The following is a 15,689-nucleotide window of genomic DNA, read 5'->3' on the forward strand; positions in this document are numbered from 1 at the left end:
TCTAATTAAAGCGTCAAACCACGTGTAATTGACACTTGGTTTGACTGTAGCACAGAAAAATTTCTCATGCATTCATGACCATATTATCTTGGCTATCGAAAGTATGGTATCTACTCATAACATATGTTATTCATGAGATTTAGTTTTTCAAATCTTTTCATTTGTCACCATTGTGCCCTAAATTTTCTTATGGTAAAGTATCTTGTCATACCTAGAACAAGTTACTTTTCTTTTCTTTGAACTTTTCCTTTTGCATATTGTCATATTAATTTGATGATTGTTCATTCTCAATTGTTATCTAATAGACCAGAATATGCATATAGGGATAAGTTAGATATTTTCAACCTAAGAAATATGGTCAACTCGCAATATAAAATACCTAAGAAAGAGGTTGATGTGAAAAATAATTCAAATAAGTAGGTTGAAATGAAAATTCCTAGAAGTGAGGTTAACTAAACACACACGTCTAATCTTTAGGTTGTAATAAAAAAAAAACCAATTAGCTAGGTTAAAAACTTAAACCTCTACCTTTAAGTCAGGTTGCAAGTAAATGGATGAAAAACAGAAATATAAAACACAAAATCTCAAAATCTATTAGCTAGGTTAAAAAAAAACAAACCAATTAGCTAGGTTAAAAACTTAAACCTCTACCTTTAAGTCAAGTCAAGTTGCAAGTAAATAGATGGAAAACAAAAATAGAAAACACAAAATCTACCTTTAAAATAGAAAGTTTAAATTCCATATTCATTTAAATCTATAAAATCTTTGAATTCACAAAAAAAAAAAAATGTAAGAAAAGATCCATAATTCGAGCAATAATGATGAGTAGAAGGAAAACTGCTAGAATAATGGGACCAATAAAAAATCTATAATTAAGGTACTTAAAAGAGGACGTTAATTTTGCTTGTTGACTAATATTTATCATATTTAAATAGTGGCAATATGTGTAATTTTTAGGAAAAAGAAAGGTAATATTTTATCATAGTTGGCAATAATTGGGTGTAGATTAAAAAAAAATAATAGGTGGGTTTTTTCCATTAACTTTTCTAGAAATTAGGTTTATAATGAATTTCCCCACCAACCAACCTTTTTTAGTAGCTACGGTCACATTCTAATTGTATCAAGCATTTCTACCTGTGTAATCTTTTCATTGTAATAAACTCCAAATTGACCCGCCTGCGTTAGCCTCGCCTCGCCTCTGCCCAGCTCTAGCCTCTCTCCGCATCTGCACTGATTACCATGCCAGCGCGACTTGTTAGCCTCGCTTCTGCACACAAGCACGAGCACGACATCAGCGATTAGCCTCGCCTTGCCCCGCAAATATTAGCCTCGCCTTGATAGCAAGCCAACCAGCCTCGGCCAGCACCCTCCGCTAGCCTCACTTCAAGCACGCCAGTGCCTAGCCTCCTTGCTTGCAGCCCCGCGCACGCAGGTCCAGCAGCCAGCAAGCTCCAGCAGCTTTCTGGCCACCGCCGGCCACTAACAACTTTTTTTGGCCAGACTCCGGCCAACTTTTCGACTACCTATTTTCAGGTATTTTTTTACTAAAAGTTTCCGCTTTCAGTACTTTTAATTCCTTTCTTTTCTTCGGGACTCTCAACCTCGCTTCTTCTACCCTCCACTTCTTCTTTTGTGGGGAGACCTAAGCCGAACTGTGGGGGTTCGCTCTATCTCCAAGCTTGGAATTTTTTGAGATCTCCAAACTTAGAGTTTGTAGAGATTTATGATCGACCACTTATATTATTGTTTCAATATGGTGGTATTGGAGATAATTATAGGAAGACATCCTGGAGATCTTCTCTCATCTCTATCATCGGGGTTGTCGTTGTCATCAACATCATCAACTACCTTACCAACACATCCAATGCCAGTTGTGGATGTTTTGGCCCAACGCATTTCCCCTCCAACACATCAAGTTGGAGGGGAAGTGCTCTCACTTATGAAGATAGCATTTGTATGCCTGAATTCCAATCCTCGATCTCCTCCAACAATGAAACATGTTTCTCAACAATTTGAAACTCATCAAAGGCTGCATTTGTCAAAGCCATTACCTATGATAAAACTAGGTGAATTGCTTGCTCTCGATGGTTTGTCTTTGGATATATGGGAATGCTTTTCTTCCTAAATTTCACTATATCAGTGGTCTTGCAATTCTTCTTAAAAGTTGCCTCTTTCTAAAGTTGTATTCTATTTCATTTTCAGTTATGTACTTCTCATGCTTTAATTTAACGGAGCTTCTTCCACCCACCTAGGTGGGTGCTCACCTGGGGGACTTCAACTGTGCGTGCAATACACGCGCTGTTACCCTAAATTCAGTTTATTACAAATAGAACCAAAAAATAAAAAAAGTGAAAACCAAAAGGGGATGAGATGGCTCAACCCTGAGCTGCCATCCCAACACATCATGCATTAGCCACCGCACCAACACTTAAGTTTATTGACCTTTTTTTTATCAACTTTAATTCGTTTTTAGGGCTCTTCTTCCTTCTCCAGATCCTACGACGATTTCGAAGTCTTTAATCCCTTCTTCAACATTCTTCCAACTACAATTAGAAATCCATCTATTCACCCATAACATTCGATCCACCATTTAATTCCGAAACCCACATATTCTAAATCAAGCACGATCTAGCTTCACCGTCGACTTCTAGAAGAGGATCACAGTCTTGATTGGCTTCAGAAACTTCAACGAGCAATGGCGGAGAAGATGAAAGAAAATGAAGATGAAAAATAGTACTGCAGGACCTCTGTCTTTGTTCCTTCATAGCTTCTATCAGCTTCCAATTTCACCTTCGTTCCACCATAGATAAATTGCTAGAATTTGAATCAAATTCAACAAAGCAGATCAATCAAAGAAGTTGAAAAGCCGATTTCGAGCGGGCGGGTTGCTTCTCTGGAGAAAGATGGACTGGTTAGGCGGACCATGATGCTTTGGGTGTCACCTTTCCTATGATGTCAACTCCCCGCTAATCGGCAGGCAATAGAGTCCACCGATATGCTCAAGCATTCAGTGACTCCGCGAAAGCTTGATTAATTATTTTGTTTCATTTACCCGTTCTTCTTGGGATTAATTATTTTGTTTCATTTACCCGTTCTTCTTGGGATTTTTACCTCTTTGACTGTGGAGTTTTTTTTCAAACCAGTTAACGGCGCTGACGGTGACCGGCTTTGTTAACAAACGGCTGATCTGATGGCTCAGATCACTTAGTCGCCTCAGAAAGCTAGATCTCTTGACAACGCATTAGGTGACCACCCACCTAGGTGGGTAGAAGAATTTTCGTTAATTTAATTGGTTGGATTGCAGTTTGAAATGTTTTGTCTACGTGTAGAGATAAAATAATTGCATGGTTCGACATTTACACTATCGTGTTCTATTCTAGCCACTATGAAGCAAAGTAAGACAATAGTCCTATTGGATTTATAAGTGAGATGTAAAAGTTTTTGGTTTGGGTTATGGTAGCCTATACTCTTCATTGTTCTTCTAAGGTATTAGTTACTCACAAAAGAATTTGTAGCAGAAAGACTAAGAAAGGGTGCTGTGAATGCAACCCACAAATCTCAGACACTAAAAGCCCAAACTGAAATTGAAAAACAAATACCCAGCCCAGTAGTCTCGGTAACATGTAAATAGTTTTGAAACGGTAATGATCACCAACTAGGCAGGCGCTATAAATGTGTTCATGTCATGTAACTACTAGGATATTTTGCACGTTGCCAAATCCCTAAATTGCTTATGACCACCCCAAAGCTAAAATCAAAATCCCCCAATTTCTCCAATCCCTAATTTTTACTCAATTCCAAAAGTTTAATCGTCTCATCTTCTAGTTTAACTCATCAATCTCTTTGATGCAATTCGATCCTAGCCAAAGTCCTCGTAAATTAGCTTCTTCTTTTTTTATAATTATTTTCCTATTTAATTATAGTGATTTAATTGGATTTAGTTATAATTACAAAATAGAGCTAGATAGGATTGATTTTCCAGTGATGTGCAACAGTGCAAGAGCCCTAAGAATCGATCCGATTCTCTTTTTGTTGTCCATACGTATCAAACAAGTCCATAATGGTGGGTCATGTGTAGACAAGAATTGATCATATTTCACTTGTTCAGTTCCCTCTTAAGTCGATCTCCAGTCTTATTCAGCTAGCTAGGTCGGTATTGATTCTAAGGCTCCAGTCTTTGACTCACAAACTCACTTACCCAAAAACAAAGCAAAGAAGAAATTGATAAAAGAAGATCGACTATTCAAAAGACTCAATTTTCAAGTCAAACCATGAAGAATTACACAACCATGTATACAAAATTGCTAGAGTTGATGATGAAACCCTAATTGTATACACAAAAACAAAACAAAAGCCATCATGAGATCTTTAACGTTAGAGTTTCATATGAATATTGTTTAATTATAATATTATCGATGAGCTGTAATCTGTTATTTATTCAAAAACCTGGTTAATTGTGTCAGGGTTGCAGATTTTCCATTTTTGTCAAGGATCAAGACTGAAAATTAGTGTGTGTACTAGTTACGGATCCCGCGCCTTGCTGCGGTATTTCAAGTCGTATAACAATTATCTATTGCCTTTTTTTTTCTAACTGAATTAACAACTAACTACCAAAAATTAAACGAAAAGAATTCAAATAGCCAAACCAATTAACAAAATAGAAAAAAAAAACAAATAAACCAAAGACAAAAAGGAACATTCACAGGTTAAATATTTTCCTTTCACTTCTACATTACTGACTCAATCTCACGTTCTCACTTCACATTCAGTGAAGGTGGCGGTTCTTTTTAACCGATCCAATCGTTCATAGGAAAAAGTTTTCAAGTTAGGCATGTTCTTTTCCAAGCTCTTTAAGATATCTGATAGTGTTTTGCAATCTAATAGCTCTAATTGATTGTGGGCAGTCCATCATGGAGAAAAACATGATTTCTTTGAAACTGGTTCATCGCACTGACTGTCCAATCCAACACCAAGGTGAGGAAAAACCTTCTTTTCTGATGGGCAGAGGAGATTATTATTCATCAAGGCACTGCCTTTTAAGTCATCATAGAGGAAATTTATTTTCTTAATCTTCCCCTGTTATCAGTATCATTAGTAAAATTGAGAGTCGTGTTGCGGTTGGGTATTCAATCATTGATCCAAGTAGTTGAGAAGCTACAAATACTTGATTGTTTAGCTGCCCACACACTTGGATTATTTCCTCTTGGACTAAAAAATCTGTTCGAGTGGGATTTCAACTCCAAGATCAACCCAAGCAATCATGACTCCATAGGAAGCTTCAATGATTCCTTCCTGCTTCTAAATGGCTTCGAAGCACTCCATTTTCACCAAAATGCTAATAGATCTGCAAACACACACGTTTATGTTATATTTGGAGTCCCAATGGATAGAAACAATTTTATACAAATAGAAAGCATAGATCCTTCAAGATTAAAGAAAGCTATACATTAGTTGCCACATAATAGAAAGTAAAGGTGTATTCCCAAAAAAAAAAAAAAAGGTAACATAATCTTTTTCTCCCTATTCTTCTCAATGCAAAAATACGATACCCAATATAAGCTAATTAAGCTGATTTGTTATACCACACCTTCATTCTTAACAACTCATGGTCTTGGACAGGAAAGGAAGATTTCCACCAGGGTATAACCCCCTTCAAATGCTGGAACTGTTCTCAAGTTCGATCAACTTTATGCAGCACTGTGACGATAGCAGACTGGATTGCAGGGAAACTAACAACCAATATGCTTCGTCACATTTCAATTAAAGAACCAATCACCAACAGATTCTGCAATTGTCTATCAAGAATGGCTAAGCTAGCTATTGGTTAGATGGCAAATTTAGTTCAAATGACAGGAAAAAAATGCAAAAAATGGATTTTCAAAGGCATATTGCTACTGTTATGTATTCACTCTTAGAAGACATCAACTCATGAACAAATAACATTGTAATATAGGCCATTAAAGGTTGACAAAAAGTTAAACAAAATGGACGACAACTAAAATAATACACAGGTAGAAGTTGCAGGAATACAAAACATAGACAATAAATTGAAAAACCCAAGTGGAGTAGTGGATAGTACCAATTGTGCAAGTTTGAGCTTGTAGAGGATGGTGGTTTTACCAGCAGCATCAAGCACCCACCGTTAGTGTTCTCATTTCTTTCCTTGCAAACAGCATCTTCACCATCCTAGACATTGCAATACCTATTTTTCCAACTGCTTCAACCACAGAAAATAGCACAATATGAGAGACCAGAAAAATATGTACCTGCACTAAACTGACTAAAGAAAGCAACAGATAGAGTTGCTTGAAATAGTGACAGTCATATCTACCTCCATATACTTAACTCAGTATACAACTACTCAACTACACACCAAAAAATTCAGTATCTTTGCAATCCTTACTAACAAATTTCCAATCTTTCAAATTCAACTAAGCAAGAAAACCAATCACAGAACTGAAAACTTAAAAAATAAAATAAATAAATAAAAAACTGAGGAGAAATTAACTCACAGAGTTAGCTCTACAATCAGGCAGTTTAATTTGAGTGCTGCAAAGGTCAGCTACTAAGTCACGGTAGGTGAAAGAATGAAGATCTCAAAGAAACAAAATCCTCAAAAACCATATTCAACCAAGATTCAAAAAACAAAAACAAAAAAGCAGAACAAAAGCTAGCTTAAGATTGGATTCAAATATTCATTCATTTCAATCTCAATTAAGTTTTAGCAAGTCAGCTATGGAAAGTTCAAATTTGGGAAATCGATTAGAACTATAGGAGTCAAAACCGTAATGACCAACATAAAAAAGACCAAGGCTTTAAGAAAAGAACGAAGTAAATCTTTATAGGCAGACCTTTCTTGAAGAAAAGCCAGAGCAGATTTGTCATACCTGCAAAATTTGAAGATGATGTTCAGAAATTGTTCATCTGGTTGTTCAAAATATCAAGGCAAACACAACAACGTAATATGTGTATAAACCCCCAAATCAAAAACTTTCAATTCAAATCCAATACATATCCCACATCAGAATGAGAGAACAATTAAAAACTGAATCAACAAAATCAAGGTTAAAAAAAAAAAAAAAAAAAAAAAAAAAAAACCCAAAACGGCGATGTATCATGGTGGAAAAGCTGAGCGACCGACAAAAACTATATGAAACAAATTCGAAGCCATCGTAGAATACCTGGGATGATCAATTTACTCAATTTCTGTTCAAATCGAGCATCAACTTTTTCCCGTCTCCCTCGTCTTCTTCTTCCTCCTCTTCTTCTTTTCTTTTCCTCTGTTTCAACAAAATCCAAAGCAAAAACAGGATTTATTAAGCGTAATCAAACAGAGACCCAACATAGACTGAAAATTGAAACGAAGACACCTTGATAGTCTGCAACAGCCGATGTCAGTGTGGAGATATTAGTGGAAACAGATACTTCCAAAAAGAAGAAGAACCGAGAATCCTTCTCAGGCAAAACTGTTATTCATCAAAATACTAAGGGCAAAATCGTCACTCCACTTTGTATACAGTGATGAACAGTGATGAACAGAAAACCGGGCAACTGAGCTTTAGTATATTGTATAATAATAATATGATTAAGTCTGGCGGCAAACAGAGAAATAACACCAAAATTAAAGACCATTTAATAAAAACCAAAATTTCAGTGGGGGCCACTGCCGTCACTGGTCTCCACGTGCGCCCGCCAATGAGTACTATTAGCTCACGCAAAGCAATATGATTAAAGCCATTAATCATAACTCAAATTGTATACACAAACAGCTTGAAACCATGAGATCTTCAACTTATGACAAAGTTTGCTCTCTAGCTTATTGCTTTATCTTCTTGTATGTTCAGCTTGTTTCAGCTGCAGACCTTGTTTCTGCTTCTGCTTCTGCTTCTGCTTCTGCTTCAGTAGAAGCAGAAGCTCTTCTCAAATGGAAAGCCAGCTTTCGAGATCAAACCCAAAATATTCTGACCTCATGGACTTACCTTCCCAATACTCATGTCACCAATTCATCAATCCCATGCAATTGGACTGGTATTTCATGCGACAAACCTGGAAGAGTCACCGGGATAAAGCTTAGCAATTTTCTTCTGCAAGGTACGCTCCATGCATTTTCTTTCTTGGCCTTCCCAAATCTTGCATATGTTAATCTCAGCATGAATAAACTCTTTGACACCATCCCACCCGAAATTAGCTACCTCTCCAAACTCATCTCTCTTGATCTCTCTCTTAATCAATTTTCCGGGAGAATCCCACCAGAAATTGGTTTCCTGAAAAATCTTAAAGTCCTCCTCCTCTTCAGAAATAACCTTTCTGGCTCTATTCCTAAGGAGATAGGAAGCTTAAAATCAATTGTGGATCTAGAGTTGTCAAACAATCAACTAGATGGTTCAATTCCCTCTTCATTTGGTGATTTGAGCAGCTTAAAAACCTTGAACCTCAGTTACAACAACCTTTCTGGCTCTATTGCTAAAGAGATAGGGAAACTGAAATCTATTGTGTGTCTAACCCTGAGGAATAATCAACTGAACGGTTCAATTCCCACATCTCTTGGTGACTTGAGAAAATTGAAAATCTTATACCTCCGTCAGAATCAACTTTCCGGCACGATTCCTGAAGAGATAGGAAACTTGAAATCTCTTGTGTATCTAGGGTTGAGCGTCAATCAGCTCAACGGTTCAGTTCCCACTTCACTTGGTAACTTACTCAAATTAAAAACTTTAAATCTCCGTCAGAACCAGCTTTCGGGATTCATCCCCCAACAAATGGAGAACCTCACCAAGTTGATTGAGCTTCATTTGGATACCAACCAATTCTCTGGTTATTTACCCCAAAATGTTTGCCAAGGGGGATCTCTCACAAACTTCAGCATAAACAAGAACCATTTCATAGGTCCGGTGCCAAAGAGCTTGAAAAATTGCACAAGCTTAATCAGAGTACGCCTTGAAGAGAATCAATTAACTGGTAACATTTCTGAAGACTTTGGTGTCTATCCAAATCTTACGTTCTTAAGGCTAAATGACAACAACTTCTATGGTGAAATTTCACATAATTGGGGACAATGTCCAAATCTGAAAGACCTAGGAATGGCAGGAAACAACCTAACTGGTAGCATACCACCTCAGATTTGCAATGCAACCAAGCTTCAGGAGCTCAATCTATCTTCAAATCGTTTAGTTGGGATGATTCCAAAGGAATTCGCAAGGTTGACTTCTTTGCTGGAGTTGAGGTTGAATGACAATCAACTTTCGGGTCCTATACCCTCAGAATTTGGATCACTTGTTGATCTTGATTATCTTGACCTATCCGCCAACAAATTCAATGACTCCATTCCTAAAATCCTAGGTGACTTGCTCCATTTACACTACTTGAATGTGAGCAATAATGAGTTCATTCAAGAAATTCCACTAGAGTTGGGGAATCTAGTTCACCTATCCACGCTAGATGTAAGTTATAACTCACTTAAAGGCAACATACCATCACAAATGAGCAATATGCAGAGCTTGGAAAATCTGAATCTTTCCCACAATAATCTTTCTGGCCTCATTCCAATAACATTTGAAGACATGCACGGCTTGTGGTGTGTTGATATATCCAACAATGACTTCGAGGGTCCCCTTCCCAACATCACAGCATTTCAACATGCTCTCCCACAAGCATTACTAGGGAACAAGAGATTGTGCGGCCCCATTGGATCGTTTCCACCCTGCAAAAGTATCTCAAAGAAGGATCACAGACTGGTAACTTCAATCATAATCTCGCTTGTGGCGACACTTTTACTGCTATCTGTTACAATTGCTTGTGTAGTAGAAAGAAAAAAGAAATATAAGCATGTAGAAAAAGAGATCAAGGATGAAGAACATTTTGTTTCAGTGATGATAAATTGTGATGCAAAAGTGATGTATGAGGATATCGCAAGGGCAACAGAAGATTTTAATTCTGCATATTGCATTGGGAAGGGAGGGCATGGAAATGTATACAAAGCAACTTTGTCATCTGGCAACATAGTGGCAGTGAAGAAATTCCATGTGTTCTCAAATATTGGTGAGAAGAATTGCCAGAAGGAATTCTTAAATGAAATAAGGGCCCTAACCGAGATACGACACCGAAACATTGTGAAGCTTTATGGTTTTTGTTCGCATCCACGGCACTCATTCTTGGTGTATGAGTATCTAGAAAGGGGTAGCTTGGACATAGTCTTGAGCAAAGATGAGGAAGCTAAAGAATTCGGGTGGAGTAAAAGGATAAATATTGTCAAAGGTGTAGCTCATGCATTGTCTTACATGCACCATGATTGCTTGCCACCAATTGTGCATAGGGACATATCGAGCAAAAACATTTTGCTGGATTCTGAAGATAAGGCTTGTGTCTCAGACTTTGGCACTGCAAAGATTTTAAACCCAGACTCGGCTAATTGGACTGCCGTTGCAGGCACATATGGATATGTTGCACCAGGTAATATTATTTCCACTGTTCGCTATATTTATCACCTATTATGCTTTTGTGTTCAAGTCAATAATAACATATTAACATTTATGCCTTCAGACTCAACAGAGCAAACTTTTTAAAAAAAAATTTCACCCAGTTTTCGCTCTGCTTCATTTTTATCATTCAATGACTTTTCTAGCTTATTGTAACTTCATTATTTGAAAATAGGCAAAGTAGCTTTTAATTCTTCACTTCCTCACTCTCTTATCTAGAGAGTAAATGTAATAAGTCGTACTTATCTCTGATATCGTATGCACAATTTCATTTCTTTACTCACTTCCATTGGTAATTTTACATTTCCATGTTTTTATTTTTAATTTTTTTTCCGTGTGCAGAGCTCGCGTATACAATGGTGGTGAATGAGAAATGTGATGTTTATAGCTTCGGAGTGGTGACATTGGAATTAGTTATGGGCAGGCATCCGGGAGATTTTTTCTCATCTCTATCATCAGGGTCCTCATCATCATCATCAACTGCATTACTTGGCCATCAAATGCCAATCGGAGATGTTCTGGACCAACGCATTTCCCCTCCTACACATCAAGTTGCAGGGGAAATTCTTTCTCTTGTGAAGATGGCATTTTCATGCTTGAATGCAAATCCACAATCTCGTCCAAAAATGGAACAAGTATCTCAACAACTGGAAACTCAGAGGCTGCATTTGTCAAAGTCCTTAGATCTGATAACATGTGGTGAATTGCTTTCTCTGAATGGTTTGGCTACCTAATAAGAATGGTTGTGCTTCTTAAGTTTCACTTGATGTCAGTGATCTTCTAGTTCTTCTTAGTCACGTTGTTATAAATTCTATTTCATGTCTGTTTCTGTACTTTTCTGGTGCTTTATGTTTGTTGCATTGTAGTTGGAAGTATTTTCCTGTGTGAAAAGTAAATAAAATTAATCCTCATCTTTTGTTCCACCTTGGCCGCTACGAATTGCATGGCTTACTTGCTTAGCACGTATTAGAGCAATAACCTTTCATTGTTCCCATATTCTTTGGGAAGGAAATACGGTGGCTGATAGAATGACAAACATGGGCTTACTTTCTCCATCCTTGGTATGGCATGTTTCTCCCCCGCCTAATATATCTCCTTATCTTCTTATGGATGATTTGGGATTCCCTTACCTTCGCCATGTTTAACTCTCTTTCTTGCATGGGTTGGTGTTGGGCTTGTTTTAATAGTTGGAAGTTGGGTAAATTTGAGGTTCTGCTTCAATCTTTTCACTTCCTTTTGACTTTCTTTCTAGCTTTTGGGGTAAGGTTTATGTCCCCTCCTTCTTTAGGTTGTATTTTCTTTTTTATGTTATTAATGAAATAATAATAGGGAGACGGGCGGTGGGTTCCCAGAGTGTGGCAAACCCCTCTCCTTCGGGATTGAGGGTGGGACTTGTTCCCTACATCGTTTGCCTCCGAGGAGCTAATATCGCCTAATCCCTTATTCAAAAAATTAAAAAATTAAAAAAACACTTGTGGTCTTTGTAAGTAGCATGGTTTAACCGAAAATTCTTCTACCCACCCAGGTGGGTGGTCACCTAATGCGTTGTCAGGAGATCTAGCATTCTGAGGCGACTACGCGATCTGAGCCATCAGATCAGTTGTTTGTTAACAAAGCTAGTCGCCGTCAGCGCCGTTAACTTGTTTGAACAAAAACACCACAGTCAAAGAGGTAAATGAAACAAAATAGGAATCTATGCTGGAACGAAGAGCTTCCAATTTCACGACAGAAGCTATGAAGGAAGAAAGACAGACGTCCTGCAGTCCTATTTTTCATCTTCTCCGCCATTGCTCGTTGAAGTTTCTGAAGCCAATCAAGACTGTGATCCTCTTCTAGAAGTCGACTCTGAAGCTAGATCGTGCTTGATTTAGAATATGTGGGTTTAGAAATTAAATGGTGGAACGAATTTTATGGGTGAATAGTTGGATTTCTGATTGCAGTTGGAAGAATGTTGAAGAAGGGAATATAGACTTTGAAATCGCAGGATTTGGAGAAGGAAGAAGAAGAATCAGCCAGATCCGAGTCCGTCCAACCACCGACTCAACTCGCATCTCACTCGCTGCTCCTCTCGCTCCCAATATCTTTAAATTTTTAGCTGAAATCGATGCATCTGATTTCGTTTTTTTATGAAAAATCTGCAAGCTAGTTACTGTTGTTGATGATCACTATGTGATCGCGGAAATTTGTAAACTTGATAAACCAAGGTCAATAAAGGCTAGTGTTGGAGTTGGCGCGGTGGCTAATGCATGATGTGGTGGGGGTGGCAGCTCAGGTTCGAGCCATCTCATCCCTGTTTTCACTTTTTTTTTTTTGTTCAATTTATAATAAACTGAATTCGGTGGCTAATGCATGATGTGGTGGGGGTGGCAGCTCAGGTTCGAGCCATCTCATCCCTTTATTCGCTGGTCATCATGAGTATTTACTTGTGTTTTAATTTCGGCGAAACAGTTTATGACAAACATTCTGGTTTAAGTTCGTTTAAGGGACTAGACCAAAAACGAAGAAGATAAGAAACTTAAATTATCAATGGACTATCTGCAGAACCATTGGAACAGTTAAGGTGAGTCTTTTGTAATCTTTTTACCTAGTCGCAGATTTGTTGTTGTTTTTGTGAGGTAACTACTGGTAGTTTATAAGGTTGTTGTTGTATATATGTATGCTAGTCTATGTTTTCCTTTTGGAGATTTTGGCAATGGGGTTGATTTGGGTGTGTGGGAACAGCCTCATTTCCAAGTTGGGGTTTTTCTGGGTTCTTTCAGTAAAAGAGATCTAGGGGTTTGATTTTGGTTCTTACCTACGGAGGAGACTGAAGAGGGCTTTCAATCTCAATTGAATGGACATTGGTTAGCAAATTTGATTAGAATCATTGATTAGGTGACTAATTATGTGTTTGATTTTCATCATTATGGTTGAGATGTTTGGGGTTGTTGATATTGGGATAAGAATTCAATGCATAATGAAACAGTCAGAGATAAGGTGAGCTTCCTAGGAAAGTCCTGCTTTACAAGAAAGAACTAATTAGTGGTTAGAATGTACTTTTTACTTAATAAGTTTTGAGGAAAATTTCTGTTAATAGCATGGTCTTGGTGGGAAATGGAGACCCTACATTGTAAAACTGAGCTGCACGGGCCAGAGCTTGGTTGCACATTTGCAGCCGCTTTTGAAGATCATCAAAATTCTGGTTTGAGACTCCAAGTTTGTGTTGAACAAACAAATCTCATCAAGCAATGAAGACCTCTGTCTCTCCCATTCCTTCTTACTTTTCTTGAACTGGTCTCAGAGCTTCTCATGTGCTTCTTCTAGATGCCTGAACTGCGCCTTCATCCACTTTAGCTGATCTTGAGCTTTCCGATTTTCCTCCTCTACTCTTGAGAATCATTACTTGAGTTTATCCAGATTGTTCCTATTTGAAGCAATGATATTACGTGTCACGACTCTATTACAAAGTAGTAGCTCGATTGTTTCATTAGTAAAAGCTTCAAATTGAAATATAATGAAAATTATAAAAACATATGATTGCAATGAAGGTCAAGTAGTCGAAAAGAAGCTATTTACCTGGTCTGCTTTCAGACTTGTATCTACAGGATGGTTGTGGAACAATAGAACCCCATGCTTTCAGACTTGTATCTACAGGCATGCCTCCCTCTCTCAGCCTCTCTGTCACATATTCCAGTATTATACTGTAAAGAGTGAACTGTTCAAATTAGACGCACAAATTGAGTCAAAATAAGTAAAAGGAAAAAACTCAGATCAAGTCAGAGCAGACCCTTCACTTTGAAAGCGATCATACTATTCTCCATGATCAATCATTTTCTTTGTCCATCAAAGAAGCAAACATGTTTTGAAAGCTTCAAGGTTTGCATATGATTTACATTAGTTGTTACATTTAGCTTTTAAAATGTTCATGGCTTCTTCTCTGCCAAGTTGTGAGAATGATTAGGGACTAAGACTGGTGAATAAAAAATAAAATTAAAACAATTACCTGTCTGATGAATAAATATTAACTCCATATGTTTGTCTATTCTATTGTAACTCCATACTAAGATGGATATTCTAGCAAAGCTAGACTACGCACAAAAGTTCTCAAATCTCTATACAATAATACTATTAGTTTGGTTTCATAGATAAGTTGCTAGAGAAACTTCTGTTTTTTTTTTTTTTTTTTTAGGATTTGGATTTTTGGAATTGCAGCTACAATGTAATAATCTAACCTTAAGATTATGAATCTCATTTATTTGCAAAATTAATGAATTGTTGCGTCCATCTTAGTAAAACTCTATTGAAAATAGATGCGCAGTTGGAAGAGAAAACACTACAGGGTAATCAATGCTTCGCTCAAACTACCTGCCAGGTATTCTGTTTTGTCAGCCAACTTGTCCACAGGATCGCTTTGAAGTCCCGAATCACCACCTTCTTCCTTTTGGTACGATCAAAGGGGACAATCTGGCAAAAAAAAAACAGGAAACTGTATGAAACCGTATGAAAGCAATTCAAATCAGAACAATTTAGGGTCTTCCAACAGTATGAAACCGTTTTCCAAAACTAACTATTAAAATACTTGGAAAGCAGTTTACTTTTTCATTCTTCTTGGTTGGAGCTTTTATGGACTGCAGCTTTGTCCTGACTCTTGTATTCATTTTCCAGGCTTGTATTTATGTCTGCAAGACAGTGATCAAACAAATTGAATAACTTCATCACTGTCAAGTAGTCCACAAATTCAATTGTAGATAAATCACTTCTATTAACCAAATTCAATAGATTCACTACTGCAAATTAATAAAGGGGTGAAGATCTCTTGATGCAAGAAAATGCAGATAACTAAGGACTGGAGAAGCCAAATCCATCCTATGACACTTGCAATATGAGTTTGATTTCAAGTGAGAGAAAACAAACAAAACAAAAGATAAAATGGAAAAGAGCACAACTATTGACTGGAATTACTACTAACCTGTACTCAAAATCACCATCAGCATTGCGGCTCGAACTAATGAAGATCCCATCTGCTACCATTTTCCCTCCAAGTTCACTGAGGCAATAATCCAGGAGATCATCCACAAAACCTCCACTGGACTGGTTAACAGGGACAGCAGCAGACTGTGCTGAAGGTGACAGAGCCAATGACATTGTCCCATCTGGCCCATACTTCCTCGGCCTCCCTCCCTTCCTCTTCATTGGCTCACCACCCATGTTCATGTTAAGCTGCCCAGATGACAT

General features: G+C 37.6%; 1 protein-coding gene and 1 long non-coding RNA gene across 9 annotated transcripts; one reads left to right on the forward strand and one right to left on the reverse strand.

Moving 5' to 3' along the window:
* Nucleotides 1–5,165: 5,165 nt before the first annotated feature.
* On the reverse strand, nucleotides 5,166–7,424 carry LOC112178864. 8 transcript variants are annotated; one of them, XR_005803592.1, is made up of 6 exons: nucleotides 7,182–7,422; nucleotides 6,852–6,887; nucleotides 6,513–6,549; nucleotides 6,080–6,214; nucleotides 5,588–5,785; nucleotides 5,166–5,344 (listed from the first exon to the last, which is right to left on the reverse strand). It is a non-coding gene; the product is annotated as an uncharacterized LOC112178864 (long non-coding RNA). The 8 variants fall into 8 exon arrangements; XR_002927536.2 differs by having other exon boundaries at nucleotides 6,513–6,595; XR_005803590.1 differs by lacking the exon at nucleotides 6,852–6,887 and having other exon boundaries at nucleotides 5,588–5,795; nucleotides 6,513–6,595; nucleotides 7,182–7,424.
* Nucleotides 7,425–7,746: 322 nt separating this feature from the next.
* Nucleotides 7,747–11,380, forward strand: LOC112177057 (MDIS1-interacting receptor like kinase 2). Its single transcript, XM_024315236.1, has 2 exons — nucleotides 7,747–10,449; nucleotides 10,818–11,380. The coding sequence occupies exons 1-2, from the start codon at nucleotides 7,779–7,781 to the stop codon at nucleotides 11,207–11,209; spliced, it is 3,063 nt and encodes a 1,020-aa protein (XP_024171004.1). The 5' UTR covers nucleotides 7,747–7,778; the 3' UTR covers nucleotides 11,210–11,380.
* Nucleotides 11,381–15,689: the final 4,309 nt, after the last annotated feature.

The sequence above is a fragment of the Rosa chinensis genome, chromosome 7 (assembly GCF_002994745.2).
Source record: "Rosa chinensis cultivar Old Blush chromosome 7, RchiOBHm-V2, whole genome shotgun sequence".
In the NCBI taxonomy this organism is placed as follows: Eukaryota; Viridiplantae; Streptophyta; class Magnoliopsida; order Rosales; family Rosaceae; genus Rosa; species Rosa chinensis.

Excerpts from the sequence above, each read along its gene's own strand:
- LOC112177057 (XM_024315236.1), top strand. The coding sequence starts at position 7,779 with ATGAGATCTTCAACTTATGACAAAGTTTGCTCTCTAGCTTATTGCTTT. Across the intron at positions 10,450-10,817 it reads ATATGGATATGTTGCACCAG|AGCTCGCGTATACAATGGTG; the intron begins GTAATATTATTT and ends TTCCGTGTGCAG.